This window comes from Corvus kubaryi, unplaced genomic scaffold (assembly GCF_017639235.1).
Source record: "Corvus kubaryi isolate FWS band 111438036 unplaced genomic scaffold, C.kubaryi_AGA036_p1.0 138, whole genome shotgun sequence".
Lineage (NCBI taxonomy): Eukaryota > Metazoa > Chordata > Aves > Passeriformes > Corvidae > Corvus > Corvus kubaryi.
Window position 1 is genome coordinate 8,023,564 of NW_024580672.1, and position 20,622 is coordinate 8,044,185.

The following is a 20,622-nucleotide window of genomic DNA, read 5'->3' on the forward strand; positions in this document are numbered from 1 at the left end:
ACACTCCAGCCAAGTGGATACAGAACAGCACCTCCTCTTGCAGCACTTCCCTCCTCGTTGGCTTGCAGAGCCACCTCCCCAGCTTCACCACAGCTGAGGAACACCTGACCTGAGATGAAGCACCATCAGCTGCCTTGGTACCAGGCTGCCACTACAGCAGCACGAGGGCTTCACGACTCAGGCAGTGCCTGAGCACAGACAGCACATCCCAGCCAAAGACTGCGCAGGAGTAGCCTTGCCAAGGAGATCAAAATACATTGGAAGTATTTCTCAGAATGAGCACTAAAGCTTTTCGGACCAAGTTTTTGTGTTGGACAGCACTTTAACATCAGATCACAATCTACATATCAACATAGTAATCATTATTTCCTTAGTTTACTTCTTTTTCACACTTGACTTACATAGTTCTGTTAATGTAACTCATTTTAAGCTCCCTTCAGAACAGAAATCATCACAGCAAACCTATAATTAGATTTCCGCTGCACTGCTGATGAGTCTGAAAAGCATGAGAAAATGTATCCTGGCTTCGTTACGATAACCCACATGATTGCAAGACACAAGAAAAGTAATAAATTAAAACACAATCCACTTAAACAAGTTGATAATAACATCAGTCTTTTCATTCAGATGGATAAAAATGAGTGTCTTTCAGGATTACTGGATACCAGTACTAAGTACTAAACAAGCAAAATCGAATAGGTGTTTGCTTAAGACTTAAATATTTTCCGGTGCCCTAATAGAGAGAAGCACTGACAACATTGAGCCAAATTAAGTTCAGATACATAGAAAGTAGCCTCATTTGCAAATTTTCAGAGATATAGGAATCTCCTTTGAATCTGAGTCTGAGCACACAGGACCTGCACCAGATGTCTTAGCAATGCAAGCTGTACTGAGCAATATGTATCACAATTTGTAGTACAAAAAGATCTGTACAGTTTCAGGTTTTCTGGAATTATCTTCTTATATCACCTCTACTATTTTAACTGCATCAAAATCTATACTATTCAATAACTCTTTTTTTTTAAGTTTTTTGGCTTATCTTACTTTGATCAAAGACTTCAAGTAAATTCAAGTTAGATATTGCTAATACATTTGGGAAAGGCATATTTTTACTCAGCATTAATTTTTCTTTACTTTTAAACATGGTAAATATATATCAGTCATTTAAAACGTAAAATGATCCTATGTTTTTGATTACCTAAATACTGAACTACCACTGATTTCAAGTCAAATCTATATGCAGGCAAAAATCTCCCAACTTGTCAGGGGTAGGATATAGCTTATTACTGAGGCTCAGCTGCTTTTACTAATAAAATATGAAGGACGTGAAAGAGACACCCCTGATGGAACTTGATCCTCAAGTTACGGTACATGACCTTAAATCTCTTTACAAGTGCAATCTGTGGGACTGTTTATCATTTACTCTATGGGAACCCTGCTACATGTAGTACACATGAAGGAACAGCATTTAATGCATGTTGAATTATTAACTGTATCCTTAAACTTGCCATGGATTGTCTTTACTCATTCTCTTATTTCAGTCTTCTAATACTCAAGATTGTGATAATTCGTACATATATATTTGGCTATATTTTTATATATATAGTTTCTTTACTGTCTTCTATATAGCTCCTAGAGAATGTATTATGTGATTTTTTTTTAAATGGGCATTAATTTATTGTTTATATTTTATCAGAATGTAAATGTAGTGGTGCTATCGAGGGAGGAAATTAATAGCAATCTCCACTTGCAATGTGCAGTGTTTTATCATTTGTAGTGTTTTACACTCATTTCCCCAGCACTTAAGTTTGTAAAATTTTTACAGCAATTCTCAAGCTACATACTTCAGTGGGTGATGCTACATGGAAGAAATGATGTCTTCTATTTTTATATCACATTTTTAGGAACTTCATAATACTTGAGAGATGCAGCTTTCAGAGGTGAAATTACCAAACACAGCTGCCTGCCTGAAGTTTAACAAATACCGTTGCTAGCAAAGTAACATAAAGTCTTCTGGTTTACCACAAAGTAACGTTACAGTACATACCTTCTTTAACACCTAACATAAAAATTAGCCATGGATATGTTTCTATAACAAATTGCAGCTGATTTAAATACTGCCTACACCGGAGCGAGAAAGCAAGAAACTTTAATACTGACAAAATAAAGTATGTGTATGAAAAGTCTCTGAATACAAAACAAGAAGATGATTTTTCAGGTATCTAAAGGATAAGCACAGCAATCTATAACCCATTTAACCAAGTCATTCTGGTTTTAGTAATTTTGTTTGACAAAAATCAAGAAATCTGAGTAAAATCTGAAGAACATGGAAAACCCATGTAAGAAACAACCTTCATCAGATATCATGCAGTAATTATGGCAAGAGGGAAAAACATGATTTTGTTTAAAAGCAGAATTCTGAGTGTATCAGTATAGTCCAATTTCTCCCTTTAAAAACAATAATTAAAAAACACTAGCAGTGTGCAGCACTAGCACTAATAGCTGGCTGCAATGAGTTCCTCTGCACTGCTAACTGCACAAACCTGTCAGCGCATATTGATGAATATCTGTGTATATATTTATACACAGTTCTGTGTATAAAACAGAACTGGAATTTTTTACATGGGTTATACTGAGGTTTAAGTATTACATTTTTTTTGGCTCTTGGTATAATATGCAAAATAATTTTCAGATGCATTTTTAAAATCTGAATATGTTAAACTGCATATCTTATGAACAGACGGTTTACTTTACATGCTTTTGTGAAATTATATAATCTTACAGAGAACATTTACCATTTAAAATCTGATTAAACACTATTCCAAACAAGGACTGGAAACAGTTTGATATTTTTACAAACACAATCTTTTTAAAAGCATTATGCAAACCCATTTAGGCATTGCAAAAAAATGCTGAACTAAGAGACACAGTGCAATATTTATTTACATTCCATTATTTCAGTAAAATGATATGTCTCTGTTTTGCTAGTGAGGTTTAAATTTGTATTTTGAATGAACAATGAAAAAACCTTACAAAATTTAACCATTAAAAATAAAGCTAACATCATCACTAAGTGTCCTAAGTACCCATATTTTAATTAACTTTACTGATACTAAGAATGACTTAGTGAGTGGTGAACCCACTCCAGTAGCAGGGCTATACTAACACTGTTCAAATTTTCTACCTTCTTAGCTTATTTTTTGGCAGTCATATCTTTCCAAAAAATCATCTTATCCATTCGACTTCTTATTTTGCATTTTCAGTTCAGTAGTGGAACTACCTTCAGTCAGCTGTCTGAATGATCTTCCAATCTGGTGCAACCTTCAATCTAAGACATCGCAATTGCTTTGTATGCGTATCTCAGCATGGAAAATTAAATGTTTCAGTTTAAGTTTTATTGGTTTTCTTTTACTTGAAGCTTAAGCCAGAAAGGTTGAGTTACAAGAGACTCTTTTCATGTTTATAGACAGCAATTATTGAAATTATTTTAAATGTTTACATAAACATAAATGTTTATAACATGTACATTGTGCTTGTGTCTCTGTGGTTGCTTTGCTGGTGAGAGGTGGAAGAGTGGTTGGGAGTCAGTCATAAAGGTGCAAGAGCCTGCAGGGGTAAAGAGACAGAAAAAGAAACAGAATCCCAGGAAGACTGTGACATATGACACTGAGTAAGGAGCACATGTCACTCCAGGTAAAGAAGTACGGCGAACTCATGCCATACAGGAATCAGAGAAAATAAAATGAAGAAGAGAAAGGCACAGTAGGCAACAAGGAGAGATGGAGAAAAAGTATGTCACAGTTGTCAGGGTCCTACAGCATGCTTAGGTACCATTTTCCTAACTTCTTCCCAGCTGCCAGGGCTCCACTAACTCTGCAGAATCTCAACAGTTTCTTCCTACAGTTTTACATCCTTGAAAACTAAACTTCTGATAGAGCTCCATTAGAGCAGAAAAATATATTACTGCTACTGTTAAGTGCACAGTCTAAGAGACTTAGAGCCAATAGTTTTGTAAAGGTAGATGTTACTGTATGTCACTCTTATCCTCCCACACTAGCCACTAATTCAGAATCAGCTTTCAATTACATTTAGTAACAGGAAAGAATATCTGTCTTTAGCTTGGTCTACAGTCTTGCTCTGACAAGATTCTATGATCAATTGGATATTATTAGCAGCAAATGAAGTATCTGCTGTGTCTCATTGATAAGTATGTGTTGTGCCCAAGGTCCCACTATCATGCAATGGTATTTTTAATCAAAACTTTAAGACTACAGGCTTTATTTATAGCTGATGGTACTGAATGCATGTAGCCCAAAATCTTTGGGATTGACTGTCATTTTACACAAGTATTATAAAGTGCTTCTCGTTAATACGTACTGTCAGAAAAAATACTAAAAAGTATATTTCTTTATGAAAAATACTCTAAATAATATAATTGTTATTTAACAGAACAATGACATGGAATTGTTTTTACCCATCATGTATCAGAAGCCTGTCATCCTAAAAGTAATTTTGGCTCCCACATTATAAATACACTTCAGTATTTCTATAGGCAATGCCAAAAAAATCAGCAAGTGCTCACTGAGTTTTGCCAACAAAATCATGACTCTTTGTACAAGAATTTTCTTTCCATTTATAAACATAGACATTTTGAGAGTTCACGCTTGTGATTGGCTATGGCAACTGATATACTTCATCATAAGATACAGCATATAGCAAAACAGTGATTTATTACAAGCAGTGAATATTGTACAATAACTCCATTTAAACACATAGCATCTATGTTTTTAAAAAGTTACTCCAGATTACACTTCGAATAATCTATTGCACTAAACACCAGAGAATCTGTGCACTGAATATTTAGGAATTAATTCAAATTACATAAAAAACTATCCTGTAGCATTACCAAACAAGTAATGCTAGACTACAAAACCTGCAAAGTCACAAACCTCTAAGACTAAAAGATAATGCTGACTGTTTTAACAAAAGGCAACTTTAACACTAAAATTGTAATTGGTATGGAACAGACTCAGTCATTTCTGACAAGACTTCTTCAGCACCTACTTTCTTTTCAAGTGACCCTTCAGTTCAGAACACAGTCATGGTCAGTCTAATTTGTACAGCTGATGGGAACATGTCCTCAAGAAACTGCCCTGGCATTGTGCCTCACCAGCTTGTAGCCCAGCTTGGCCAGTGCACCTTGTCTCCCCTGGCCTCAGCACAGTGATCCCCGTAAGAGAAGCCCCACAGGAAGCGGGGCCCCAGCTGGGTCAGCACCTACAGTCCTCTCCAGCAACACACCAGCCACAGTGTCTTCTTAAGTATTGCTACTACAGCTAATTTAAACTATTATGCCGTTTAAAGACTGAATATTGTAGTTGCAACTTTCATGTATGTTCCCATAATGGAATGAGGTGAGAGAAGCCAGTATATTTACCCTATTTTAGCTGCTAAATCTCAGCAACTTGCAAGAATCAGGAACACTTTGAAACATTCTAAATATTCAGTCACTGATTCTTCTTTGCCCAGCAAAAGGAAGTGCACTGGGGTTTAATACACAACTGCTAATGTTGCACCTAATTCACACCGGCGGGCCCCCCCCCCCCCAAAAAAAAAAAAAAGAAGAAACAACTGTTCCATGTTTCTGGAGATGAAACATGAGTTTTTACTAGGGTGGTTTGATTTTGAGTTGGGGTTTGGGGTGGATTTTTTTACACTTTTCTCAATCCTTAATCAATTTTCTATTAAACTTGTCAGAAGATCACCTTACTAAAAACAAAATAAAATCTTATTAAAAACCTCAAGATTTGGCTTGTAAAAATGTCATGCCAAGTGACACTTTTTTGTATAACAATGCTCAAGACACACACAGTGATTAAATAAACAAATAGTGCAGATTAGCATAGTTATATTACCGAAAATATAGAAAATTCTAGTTTATAATATTTCTGTGCTGACTCCTAAGATCATGCTTAGTCTACAAAAATCCAAAACAAATAAATATAACTCCAGCACCTAACAAAATAATAAACTGACTGAAACTGTACTCCGTACTGTCAGTATAAATACAAAGAATTAGAAGTCTGTAATTTTTTCTCCATGTTTACTTTACAATGTGCAAGAAAAAGTTAGGCCACTGTTTCCCAAACTCACTGAGCAAATTGGTCACATAGCTCCTATTAAATTCAGTGCCAAGTTATTTAGCTAAATCCCTGGTCATCTTGATTTATATTTTAAAAATTTGTCATTACAGCTAAATTCATCTCTGAGAGATAAAGGAAATAACTAACCCACACATCAGGTAATAACCCTTATGAAAAGCAATTTAAAAGTTTTGTTTTACCTCATTAAACCTTGTCACAAGATCTTCTACAGCATTATGTTCACCATTGGGAGAAGAAAGAATAGTAGCAGATATGGAAGCCTTAAGAGATGGCAGCTTGCTTTGACATTCAGCATTACCCAAATCCCTGGTTAGAAAGCAGAGGTAGTCGATGGGTAAGACTTTCCGGTAGAGCTCCTGCTCCTGCTCGGTCAGAATGCTGGCAACCTCCTCTGGGAACTGGATGAGGTGCTGCAGCTCGACCAGCTCCTTGCTGATACCGGCCACGCTGGAGGGAAGGATGCTGGAGCCAGCCATAGATGTACACGCTTGGCGTTCTAAAACAAAACAAATAAAAAATTTATTAGGCTCTGCCTTTAACTCTTGGACCATGCTGTGCAAAAGCAAGACAACTTGTTATTTTGGTTTCATTAAACTGTTCAATCATTTACTCAGCAATACATTATATTCTAACTACTTTCTTTCTATTTATCTAATACATTCTTTTACGTGGGGTTTTTCTGCGCTCTTTATATCTGGTGTTGGCTAGATAGAGGGCAACTAGAGTTGGGAGATTGTTAAACCACCCACCAAAACAGACTTGCTTCCTGAAACATCCAAACACCTGCTTCTGGCACCTGCGGCCTTGTCACAGCCTCAAATAAAAGCGTCATCTGGCAGAGTGTGCCTCTGCTTTGCCTCCATGTAATAGCTATAGTGCAAAGCAGTTTGAGTCCTTGGCTGGGGCACTGAGACCCTACTGCCACAAGAAATAATGTATAATGATAACTTAAAACCCATGTGGGTCAGCATTTTTTTCATAATCCTCTTGCTGTAAGATAAATTGCATCTGAGCTCACTGCATTGTGAAACCAAATGTCTAAGGCTACAAAACATTTTTCATTCCTCTCAGAAAATGCATATATTTGGGAGTATGCATGTTTTATCCATTAATACAAAACATTCATGGTAGTTTTATAATATCCCAGCAGTGATATCTCTTGAAAAATAAAACTTTTCCTAAGAAGGAAGAAGGCAAGCTTTCTAAGATCGTGTGGGAAGCATGAAACATCATCACAATGATTCCAAAATAGTGAGTGAGTCTTCTTACTAGATAAGTTTAGAATGAGTTCTCTGAACAATTTTTCAAGAATTACTTAAATGTATAAACACTCATAGTCATATATTATGTACTCTTTCTCATTCTCAGAAAAAGAAGTTTATTTTTTTGCATTGCTTCACAAAATATCTTCAGAGATTTTTTTCCACACATAATGGAGGTACACCCTAGATCTACCCTTTACCTAATTTTTTTAATATATATATAAACTCTCATTTCATAGACGTAGCAAATATCCTTTCTTTTCTCTAAAAATGAAAAAAACAAGTTCATAATGACTGATTAAAATTCAGTCCCCTATAATAAACATAAAATATGCTACATGAGTTTTTCACTCTCAGTCACTTTGTGCAAACTATTATTAATCAGAAGGAAGTTTAAAAGACAGAAAATTGGCTTTTGTTAATATATTCTACTGAAATTCAAAAGATAAATTGCAGCAGCCCTAAATAAAGTCTTTGGGCTAACAGAACCTATTGAGAAATATTCAAACACAGAAGAGGCTTCTGAAAGAACAAATTGTTTCTGTCTAGACTAGGAAGCAAAAAAACTAATGGGCTTAATTTGCAACAAGCAGTATCTCGGTTATATAGTGGGGAACATATGTAACTTCGGTGATAATGAAGAAGTGCTGTACAGTATCTGTAGATACTGAGAAATCTCTGTCATTAAAACACCTGCAGGAAAGATTAAGGGGGAAAAGCCAGGTAAGAACACCACTGACATGACTGATGGTTTAGGCAACAGGTGGAGCGCAGTGAGCTTCTGGGCTCCCTTTCAGTTGTTTGCTTCAATTCTACGTGAGACTTCAGTTCTGTTTCCTGCTTCAATCTGCCCAGAACTATTCTGAGAGGTTTCGTAATAAAAAGCACTAAAAGCTCATGTGCACTATCCTTGACTTTGCACAGAACGTAGGCTTATGCCAAAATAAAAACAATGCAAAATACCATGTTCATTTTATATGACAAGGATTATTTACACATGCTTTGCTTATATGGACTGAACTGTCACTGTCCCAACCAGCATTATCTCGGCAAGAGAATGATATCTAAGGCATGACACAAACACCCACCAACACCCATTTGCTACCTAGAAGTCACAACGCCTCTCTGACTCCACATGCATGACAGCTCTTCCCACTCAAGGCAGAGAAAGTGCAGCCTGCACCAGCTTCCCCTGTGTCTCACCACTGAAATTGAGGGTGTACTGGTTGTGTCTATGTTGTACATTTATTTTAGATCACAAATGGACTTCTGAAGTGACGTCTCAAGCATCCTACTTACTGTGCTTTAGTTTAGTCTTAGTGCAAAAAAGTGGATCCTTTTCAGAAAAAACTGCACCAGAAGATGCACTAGCAGAAGGCAACTAGCACATCCCAATTTGTAAAAAGCTGTAGCTGTCAGAAACATTCAGTCTCTGGAACAGGCACTGAGGTCAGGAAAGGACGGTTGGCCCAGGCAGCTCAGATTATGGCCTGGCTGCAGGTGATCACATACCACAGGAGACAGACAGCAAGTACTGTGGACAGTGCAATGCCACAGCAATACTGGTGCTTTGGAAATCCAACATTATTTGGTAACTACAGTTTTAAACACCTTATAGCTACCAATATGGCAGGAAAGGAAGATATAACTCCATAAGGAGTGCCTATTGACTGATAAAAGAGAGATAACAAATGAGTGAAGATGAGCTGCTCCCCAACGCACTGCTTGCTGTGCATTCTTAATAATTCACCTTCTCCATCACAGTAATAACTACACCATGCACAAAGACCTCAAAATCTGGCAAAGGTTGACACTGAATTTGCAATACGCTAGAGCACTGATCATGCTCCTTTGCGCATTACCTCGCCTAACTATAATCACCCTTCAGGCTCCACTTAGTACAACCTCTCATATCTAAGAACAAGGCTCAACACCACAAGCTGACCACAGCTAAGGCTGGCTCTAAAGCATATCTCCATACTGCCAGAAGACACCAGGAATAAATGTCTCATTAGAACTTGATTTCACTAAACTGACTGCCCATTGATCAAATTCAGCAGAAAGCTAGTGCAGGGAATTTGAATGCCTTTAATGAAACTACTTTTAATGAAACTATCATCTTTCATAATGAAATCTCCACAACTCAGCTTCACTCTAACAGAAAAAGTAAGCTGTCAAAAAGAAAATCTTTTCACGGAAGCTAAGCCAAGGTGATTCAAGAGCAGCCACTGATATTGCTGGATTTGGAAGAAGATCGAAGACAAAAATATATAAAACACTTCCTGATTCAAAACACTGAATTTCAAACTAGCATTTCTCAATTCTTCATTAAACTGGAAGAACTGTATGTAAATTCTCTGTGTAATGTGAGAGTCCATGGAACAGGCTGCTGCAACAAAAATGCAGCTGATATCCAAGGAGAGGAACACAGGCTAAACAGAAATCTGAAGGCGCACAGCTCATGGCTAAAGTATGGCTATAAATACTGAAGAAGTATAGATAACTTATTTAAGTAAGTAGAGTAACTTATTCCTGTTGACATTTTCTACACCTATAAATATTTAATTCTTCCATAATTCACATTTTTGCAGGTCTTGGTTGCTGGCATATTCAGATATTTTATCTTTCCTCATTCCAGTCTTCTGTGTTTTATCACAGAAAATCCAGGATCCTTATTCTCAACTTCACCACCTTCCATGATTTACACTCTGCATGAAAACCTATTCCTTTTTCTGTCTCTTTGCCTGTATTAAACTAGGTTTTTTTCCTGGACTATCTTTTTGTGTGTGCATGCTTCAGACTTCTACCATTTTTCACTCCAGGAACTGATCTGTTTCTGCTATAAAACTCCTTATCCAGTCTCATACACAAGTCCTCCAGCTTTGCGTTGTCAGTTTATGTTCTTCAGGAAATAGTATCATTCTGCTCTTCAAAGAATGGCCAGGTCCTTCGAGTAACTTGCAGAATGGAACTGCTTTCAGACCAAAATCACAGTAGTTTTTTTAGTTAAGGCAAGATACAGTCATCACTAAAATTAGCTGCTGCTGCAGTAAATGTTACTGGTTTTTGTGTTCTACCACACCAAGTTAATGCTAAAAGTACTACAAGAAAATGAGGACCCAGACTATTCATTTGCAAGTTGCTTAAAGCCAAAATTGACAGCTTTGCTTATCCCTCTGATAAACAGCTGAAGCAGATAATCTTTAACATATCAAGTATTGAGTTCATTAATCAAAACAAGATAACCTCTGCTTAGCTCTAACAAAGGACTCGTGGACTGACTTAATCATTGCTGATGCCCATGGGAACAAAAAGGTCTCTTCTTCTGTAACAAAATAATAATCTTTTTAAGAATGGGAGAAAAATACAGAGTGCCTGCTTCAGGATATTACTCAGCCTAGGCACATCATAAGTAATAAAACACCCTGTCTGAAGAACAACGTGGTTTTGTTATTTTTTAAAACTTTCTACAAGGCTTAAAGGAGCTCTTCGGTCAACAGAGTAACTTAGAATTAATTCAGCCTTTATTACTATAAAACTTTGAATTTCCATACATCTTGTGTAAGTACAGGCTCTAAAAAGCTTTACTGAAAAAATGAATTTCAAGCAGATAAATATGTAAAAACTGTGTGTGCATTTTTGTGTATGTATGCAGAGAAGTTTCAAGACAGTCTTAAGAAACTGGGTTTTGTTCTGGTGTTTTTCTCTATTGAACCATGTTATGTCTGTTTGTTACGTTACCAAGAGTGTTGATTGATTCGGTACTGTATTAATTTGAAAACCCGAGAAGTTCACTTTAAAGAAAAAAGCCAAGAAACTTTTATGAATAAAACAATGTAAAATACTGCTGGAAAGGCTGTGTTAATTATCTATAATTGTAGAATTTTTCTATATTTGTATGTTCTACTAAACATAGTAGCTATATGGCAAGTGATATGTCCTAACAAAAAAAAAAGTAAAATTGTCTGTATGTTTATTGTATTTAAGCTAAAATTAAAAGAAGTTGCTTTATAAAATTTTATTTCATCATGCATACAGATATTTTATTAATACACAATATGATGTAAATGTTGGACTGCTGCCATTAATTTCCTGTAGGGCAGAAATTCAGGACTGGGTTTGAACATGGTAAGTGGAATCTATACAAAAACAGAAGGGAAATAAATACAGCCCTGACAGAAATCACGCCAATGTCAAAGTGCTAATCCTACTTAAAATTACTGTGGTCAACCATGTAATTTGTACCTTGATAAAATCGCATCTCTTTCCACATGAGCTGTGACCAAGTAAGGACAGTGGTACAGAATTACTTCATCCCAACTCAGTTACAACAACTCTTACATGTGATACTTGTAGGAATGCACTGTGCATATGGGAGCTCATCCAGGGAAAGCTCACTGCATTTTTTAAATGAATGCAATTGCAAAAGAGTAAGCCTGCCTAGAATATGAAAATTTACTTTCAACAAAGTTTGATGAATTGAAAAATCAAATAAGTGGATTTCTTTCTTAGTTTTATTTCTAGATTCTTTTCTTTCTACATTACTTTGATTAAAAAAAAAAGTATTCTCTCCATTCAAAAAACAGTTTTAAAGCAGTAAAGTGAAAATTATAATCAATAACAACATGCTCACTCTCTAGAAGGCTACTGGAGATGATCTTGTGATTATGACAAACTGTATTCTAAAGCAAAAGATGGATTTCAATAGATGTAAGAATAAAAGTAATTATTCAACTTACTATAACATCTTTTAACTTAGCTGGATTTTTGATAATAGACTTTGCTTCCATGACATTATACTAATGTAACCGAAAGTACAGAAAAATCTTAGAGGATTATTTTTCTCTGCTGGTATTAAAATGTGTGCAATAAATGGATTATAATAGAAGCCTTTTTAACAAGATATGCTACAGATATCCTGCAAACTGTTCATTTGCTTTAAGAGAACATATGGATTATGTGTACAGTGAGAAAATAGAAACAGACCAGAGAAAAAAAATTTTAAAATAGCCACAGATAAACAGCTGTCAATATATAAAAAGTGGAAGCGTTCTGTTCAAAAAAGAGGAAAAACACAATAAAAGTTCCCCCAAACAGAAGACACCTATGCAATATATGGCCGTTTAATTGAACACCAGCTTCCAATACAGATCAGCATTAACTGGGATAGCATTGTTTTGCTGTCCCTTGGATGTAACGTATCTCAGTACCATAATAACCAACCCAACAAGCTTTTGTTAATTTCCTGTTTCTCTTCTATCTAATTAAAAATATCTCTCTCTCCCTTAATGAACATGAATTCACTGTTATCAATTTTGACTGCAAACAACTCACTCCAGTATTAAAGAGCCTGATATTTAACTTAGTGGGAAGCTTGGCACAGAATAGGATCAAGTTCAAGTTTAATTTCACTGTAGAAACCACTGAAATCAATAGACCTGTTTCTTCTTCAAATTTGCTTATGAGTCAAGTAATCAAAGAATGAGAAGACGCACAGGCTCTCTCTCCACATACCTATATCTAGCAATATGGGCTACTTCTTAAAACTGCCTATCAACATGCATTGGAAATTATTATCACCAGGGGAGCTCTGATCTACAGGGTACTTGCACTAAATAAAACTGGAGTTCATTACGACCTGAGCATCAGTAAGCAGAAGACATAGAGATGACTTGAAGAAAAGATGAGCTAGGGTCTGTAGCAAAATGATTTTTTTTTATTAAACCAAGTAAGATTACTGATAGACTCTGAGGGCACGGGATCTATTTCAGGCTTGGAATAGAAACAGCAAACTTCACAGCTAGTTCAAGAATGCCTGCTTCGAGTTTAATACAGTCACAGTAACAGCAAGACATTGAAGAAGGTGATGACCTCCTGGGGAGCAGCAGCAAGTTACCACATAGAGCCAGCTGAAAAAAACAATCATTTCTACAGTACAAAGAGAAACAGAAAAAGGTAGACATCACCTGTAGAAAAGAAATTGGCTGGAAATAGAACACCCGAAAACTGCAACACACAGATATTTCTACTTAGGCTGAGATTTTATTGTTGAACAGATATATGAAACCTCTGGAGAGGATTTTTAAAAAAGGCAACTAGCATGTTGAAGTATAACTGAATGAAATTACATTATATACCACAAAATCCTGACTCATGAACTGACTGCACAGTGGAATTCAACAAAAAGAAAGATATGTATGGACTGATCATAACAACAGCCACTTACTCCTAAAATCACTTCTTGCTTTAGGAACTGGCAAGGAGTTCAGTTTTGAAAACCAGACCCTGAATACACTTTTTTATTTTTGCAATTATAACATCAATCACGTGAAAACCTGGGAAAAAAAATTGAAAGTACTGTATAGTTAGAGATACAGCCTGCCTATATAATTTCCAACTTGAAACAAATTTAAGTTGTCTAAAAAGTGACAAAATTATTAGGATAGTTGAGATGCACGTGCATGGGAAAGAATTTTTTTTTCTTTAACCACAAAAGTTGGGTAAACATCTTCACAGGGTAAAACCTATGCACAACAAAACATTCATTCAGATTGTAAAGCTGATTGAAAGACAATAAGCATAAAGTATTTATTAATATATTAACTTTAAATTAACAATTACATAGCCGTCCTTACATTTTTCAGAAGTTCCTACCCATAAGTATGAGCTTGAAAACCTATTTAAACTCTGTTTATGGGTGGATTAGAGGATCCTGGTTGTAAGCTATATATAGTGAAATTAGCTCAGTTGGCTGGAGCATGGTGCTAGTAACATCAAGGTCGTGTGTTCCATCCCTGTATAGGCCATTCACTCAAAAGTTGGACTCAAAGATCCTTGTGGGTCCCTTCCAACTCAGAATATCCTGTGAAACCTCTGTGAAATATGAGCACTGACATAACACATGAAAGGCATTCAAAGCATCACCATGATTTCACCACACCTGAACTGCCATGCCTGCCTCCCATCATCCCAAGGGTACAGCTACACTGCCCTGTGTAATTACATCCATTACTGCTGCTCAGATTTCTGGAAGTGTATCCAAGGGCTTTTACCACTCCACTAGCCTGAGTCATTCATGGAAATATTTTGCAGCATACAAGAGAACTTGGCTGCTTGTCTCTGAATTACCATATACTGTCAACACATTTAACCAACCATTTCCTCTCTGTAGGCAGGTTGGCTGGTACTGGCTATAGCTGATAAAACCAAAGACATGTCCATAATAAATAGATCCACTGGGTATTCTTCTGGCTGTAAACTCACAAGAAAAAAGGTGCAACTAGTAGCAGTGTAACAGTAATTTTAACTTTGCAAAATCAGCAGATCTCAGGACAAAATTTATCCAATTTGATGCTGATTTTCCAATTCCTTTCCATTTTCAGGGCAGTTAGCAAAGAGCTGAGACTTCATTCTTATGCAGAAAAGTGTAACTAGCAATGGCTCCAGAATATCTGCATAAGAATCAGTGTCGTTTTGTGTGTTAACCCCAGCCAGTAAACATTTCTTCTGCACCTGAAATAATAGGATTTGAAGACAGTGCTGCAACAAATGACCCTGAGGCTACCAGGGCAGCAAACCGACCCCTCAGCTACAAAGGGCACTCCATGTTACGCAGGGTTTGGCTGAACATAGACATAGGTATTATGGAGAGATGACTCAGCAGTGTGTACTGCCAGAAGTCTGAAGAGATCCACCATCTACATGCTTAGTCAGAAAGCAGCTTTAGTGCATCCAGACTACACGTATGGCAATGGGCCACCTGCAACCTGCTATTTTAGGGGACCTTCACCTACTGCTGTAACTCATGAAACTATATCATGATTTCAGAACACCTGCCAGAAGAAGGTTTAATTATAATTTGGTAGATAGACTGTGAATGTCTGGCTGGCTGGTTGAAAATTAGCTCTCAAAAGCTGTTTGATACCAACACGCCATCTGTCTTGCTGTGGCATGCTGCAGCATGCACTGTGCAAGACCAGACACAAGATTTCATTGCTTCAGAGGCAACTATCATCAGGAAGGCTGGGTGAAGGGATTCTGGGCAATAATGACTGATCTTCTAAATCTACACCTTTATATCACAGTGTAACACACATGTGAAAAGGCTGGAAAGTGGTTAATACAACACCACCGCACTTGCTGTTTAACTGTTTTCGGGTTTTTCATTATTTTCCTGCAATGAAATCCCATCTAACGAATCCCATCCTCTGCAAAACTCCTGAATTATTTCAGAAATATTCCACTTTCACATACATTTCATAAATCTTTCTCCTAAAGGCTGTCACAGTGGTAGACTAACAGGATTTTGACTTGAGTGACACACCAGCAGGAGGGTTCTCTGTGCAGCATCTGTATTCAAGACCTTTTAAGATCCTGGATATAAACACAGCATAGCATATGGAATGTTAAGTTCAAATGCTAATAAATGTACAAGTAAATTACCAGATAAATTCCAGCCCATAAGAACGAAATGGTCAAAAGGGAGGATTTATGAGTTTACTTTGGAAGAAAAGAGTATTGTAGAAAAAGAACTGTAAAATTCTCACTGCAAAATGAACTACTTACTGCTTGAGTTAAAGCAGAACTCAAGCTTTAACCCCACCCCCCAAAACTGATGCAAAGCATGTCCAAAATCAAAGCAGGAGCTGCTGTTCACTGACAGAACAAAATTAAATTAAAATGCATACAACTTTGACTTAAGGCTGCATTGGAGAAATATCCAGCAGTTACATAGAGTGCAAGAATCTCAGGTTGGGTTCCAATATTTGAGTATTTTGATCAAGACAATTAAAATTTATCTTATTCCTATTTTTTTTCCATTTATGTAAAGCAGAAGCTTTTCAGTTTTAAGAATGAAAGAACTCTGTTATAAATCAGTGAGAATGGGAGAAAATGCAAACAAAAATGTAATTTGGGAATGGAAAAAAAGGATGTTAAATACAACATGTATATGAAGTTAGGTACCCATTAATGCAAGGTCTTATGATACTGATTTTCTGTATTTTCTTTTTTGTTGTTGTTTCAGGAACTTTTTAATTTTCAAAGACCATACAAACTGTAGCAAAATATAGCATTCATAATGTAAATAACTGTAAAACTGCAACAACAGGCATTTTCAGTGCTTCAGAGCCTCAGCCTTGAGGCATTCCTTTCTAGCCTGAGACTTTGACATCAGCAATCCCTGCATTTAATTAATGATCTGTTGAAGTTTGCACCTTGGCCGCACAACTTTTAAAAATTACCACAAGCACAAATTCAAAGTGCATTTTTGGCTTTAAGATCCTCAGAAACACAATTTGTAAAAAGCATCATCTTCCTTGCTTTGGTCTTATCCTGAAGACTAGATTATACATGACAGTGAACCTTCAAGGATAGGTGGGAAAGAGGAATGGTATGTTCCCATCTGGTCCCGTTTACCAAATACTGCACAGGAATGCCTAAGTTCAAATAACTATTCAAATGAAAACTGTTTCTATTTGGAAAACAATCATTAAGTATAGTCCTTTAAGGTAAAAACAGTAAGAATGTTTCCTATGTCTTCAGTGATCATACCAAGTGAAACAAATACTAAAATTGCCATTGATGTTAGCAGTACAAGACGAAGACTAGATGCCAATCCGAGCACTTAATTTTAAGTATAATTATGTCAAAGAATAACATGAGAATTAAGTAAGATAAGTGTACAACACTTACAACTCATTATTCTTGCCATTTGAATCTTCATATGAAAGACAATCCAGTGCATGAGACACACCACCAGATTTTCCACATAGACCAAAGGGCACACAAATCGGCTGCATAAGGTGTTTTGGTTATTATTCTTACTGATGATTGGAACAAAATTAATCCAAGCCACATCCAGCAAAAACAACAACACTTGATTAGATGTTCCCGATTTAAGCCCTGAAGCTTAGCAGTGAAAGAATTTTAAAGGAACGGAACACACTTGAAAAATGTTTGATCAGTTCAGAGTTTTCATCATTCTGGCTTGCTTTCAGCAGTTACCTAAACAGAATATGTTCCTAAAACTAGCTTGTTTGAGACCTGTCCTCTACGTAATTATTTCACAGAAAATGGATAGAGAATAGAACCACTAACAGCAGATAGTCTCGACTGCGCACTTGCGTACAAAATACCTTCGTATGATCTGCTAAGGAAGCTTTTCCCTTATTCTATATTACACTTTGAATAATATCAATTCAACCTCTACATAACTGAAGCACCTACAGAATCTACAGCTTCACCAGTTAGTTTTGGTGAGGATTCGATTACTGACTCTACTGTGTGCCCTGAATATCCCTCATGATGAGAACATTTCGTGAATAGCAGATTTACTGTAGCAGCTATAATTTAGTTTGATATCCAAGATTTTTAGATTTCTAACGAAAACAAAATCCAGGAAATATACCTGTATTTAAACGAAAACATACACATAGAAATGCTTAAGACAAATCAGAGAATACAGCAAGATTTACTAAGGCATCAGTCAAAAAGCTGTAATGGAACATCACAAAACTATTGTGATAATATTTTTGTATTATCTGTGTCAGCAGAGTACAGCAGCAAGAACCTAATAACAATATGGTCTTTCAAAGTGCTCTTAAAGCATTTTATCATCATTTATAAAGATACTTAACAAAGTTCATAAGAACAGTAAATTCTATGCTGTTACAAAGAAATACTGCAGTAATTCTACCTTGTAGTTCAAAATTCACAATGTAGAGAAAAATATTAAAAGGTCCTCTCACAAAAGAATATATGAGTGAACCAAGGACATTCATTGAAAGGGATGCTAAAAATGGAGAAAAATTATGAACTGGAAATAAAATAATGGATTACATAACAGGGTGAAGGGCAAAGCTAATACTCATAATTCACAACCATTCAACACTTGCACTTCATTATTAAAGAAATGGCTTAAAAGTATTTTAAGACATACTAAAAAAGTATTCACCGAAATTGGTCAAAAAGAGAGGGAGATGTTTAAGATGTGAAAATGAGTACGTCATTAACTGATGATGACCCAGTCAGTAACCTGCAGCCACTGGGAATGCTGTTCAGAAAATCCATGGCTCTTTTCACATGTCCTGCAGAGCACTGTCATGGTGGTCAGCTCCCTCGACTCTACTCCCAACACAGCCAGAGCTGTGCTACTCCTCCTTAGGTTTCTGCATACAAAATATAATTTGATCTGTGTCCTGTTTACACTGCACAGAAACAGAGATGCAAAATCATAGTCGATGCCCTTGCTGTTATCCTTATGTGTATTCCTAGATAAAAACATGCACAATCTCTTAAATTTAAATTAAAAGAATTATTATTCTATTGCAGTTGGACTAGATTATCTGTAGGTCCCTTCCAACTGAACTATTTTGAACTACTGTATTGTATTCTACATATTATTTACATTTTTTTTTCTTGTGGTTGGAATTAAAAGTGGACTATCTTCAAAGCTAGTATTAATAGCCATTTCTGAGAAATCCAGTATTATGGGCTAAGTATCATGGGTTGAGTGCTCACAGGACAAAAAGCATGTTACTTAACAGATACTTTAAAAGAACAACAAAAAAATCAGAGTAACATAAGATATTTCTTCCACAAAGATTCTGCAATATCAAAGAAACAAGCAGTTGGAGACACACATCAGATGAAAGCTGTGGGAACCTCTAGAAGTCTGCCAATGCAGTTAGCCAAATTCACTGGGGGAGCACTTCATGGATAAAAACTACAATGCACAACATGCAAAGGGATCCATGCAGGGAAGACACAGATGGCTTTCCTAATACATGTTTATTGTTTATTTTAGGGTGGATTCGTTTACGTTCTTTTTCTCTTCCCCCAGACACAGTCTTTTCTCAAGCTCTTTGGTGAATATGTACTGTAAATGTACAAAATGTTGAATTAGCATTTTTTCCTATAGGGTTAAAATACAACTCAGGAAGCCAGCCTGAAAAAAGGGAAGTCTGTAACCACAGAGGAATAAAATAAAATTATTACCATACAGGTTTATTTTCAGAAGGGAAGTAATTCAGCTCTTTTCTTCTGTAAACTATTTCCTCTCATAATTCAGGAAAAGTAAAACCAATCTCTCTACCCAGAAGAGCAGCAATCCTCTTAGTTACCCCAGTCTCACATTTTCTCCTAAGCTGCAATTTGAATGCAAGTTTTCCAGTGTAGTACAATACCTGTTTGGCAAAGTCCAAATACCATTGCTAAATTTACTGAGTAAAGAAAAGGACTCTGTAGTTTACAGAATTAAATGAAAGAAGGTATTCCTTACTCTAGAATGCAATTTCCAAATTTTAAAAGGTAATTTTGAAAGGCATCTTTCAATGCAAACATCTAATTATGCCAATTACCAGAAAATTTTCAAAAGGATTATAACAGCAAGCATCCTGAACAAGCTGATTTTTCTCATGAGGAAGCTGATGGGAAGCTAAGGGAAATTCATATGCTGTTTTGATAAGGGTTTAACATTAATTTACAACTTCCCATGATAGTAAGTCATGTTCATGATGTTATATAAGTATTATATCATGGCAGATATCTTTTAATAAAGTATTGCTACTAGCCAGCTATTCTTAGCAAGGTTTCTGGAATCACAAATGCTGTGCCAGAAGCACAACTCAAAGGATGCTGAGAGGCATTTTAAAGGGGAAAAGAGAAATATGCACCAAACCCGGGTCAATATGATCAAAGTCCTACCACTGACATACAGAACACATCAAATGCACAGTCACAAAATTCAGTGGCTATACCAAGGACTAAAGGACCGGTTACATCATGGGCTACCTCACCACCAGAAAAGTACTGTACTGCTGTGCAGTACAGACATGGCCAGGTGAGCTACCAGTGGAAATGCTGATACGCTTAATAAAACTCAGAAGTCCAAGAAACAATCTGTAGTACTGAGACAGCAAAAATATTATGCAGCTTAATGAAAGGAACTCATCACAATAACAAGAACTGCCAAAAAGTCAAAGCTGAAAAGATTTTGATTCTTTCTTTCGTATGTTTTTAAATTACAGAGTGGAGGAGCCTGTGTGATTTAAGCCTTAGAACTGAGATCTGTTCTACGATGCAGGAGTTTAAGCCAGAGAGGGATTAGTGGAATACAGCAGACAGCAGAGAACAGGGCAGGCGCATGTCTGGAAGCCAAAAGAAGTAAAACAATAGACTACACAAAGTATTAAATC

At 36.3% G+C, this 20,622-nt stretch overlaps 1 protein-coding gene across 3 annotated transcripts in view; it reads right to left on the reverse strand.

Moving 5' to 3' along the window:
- Positions 1 to 20,622, reverse strand: part of PLCE1 (phospholipase C epsilon 1) — a 141,616-nt gene that overhangs the window by 45,380 nt on the left and 75,614 nt on the right. For all 3 annotated transcript variants that reach the window (XM_042018973.1, XM_042018975.1, XM_042018972.1), the window contains one exon: positions 6,344 to 6,660. In XM_042018973.1, the coding sequence (XP_041874907.1) occupies positions 6,344 to 6,660 (317 nt within the window). The remainder of the gene's footprint in view (positions 1 to 6,343; positions 6,661 to 20,622) is intronic.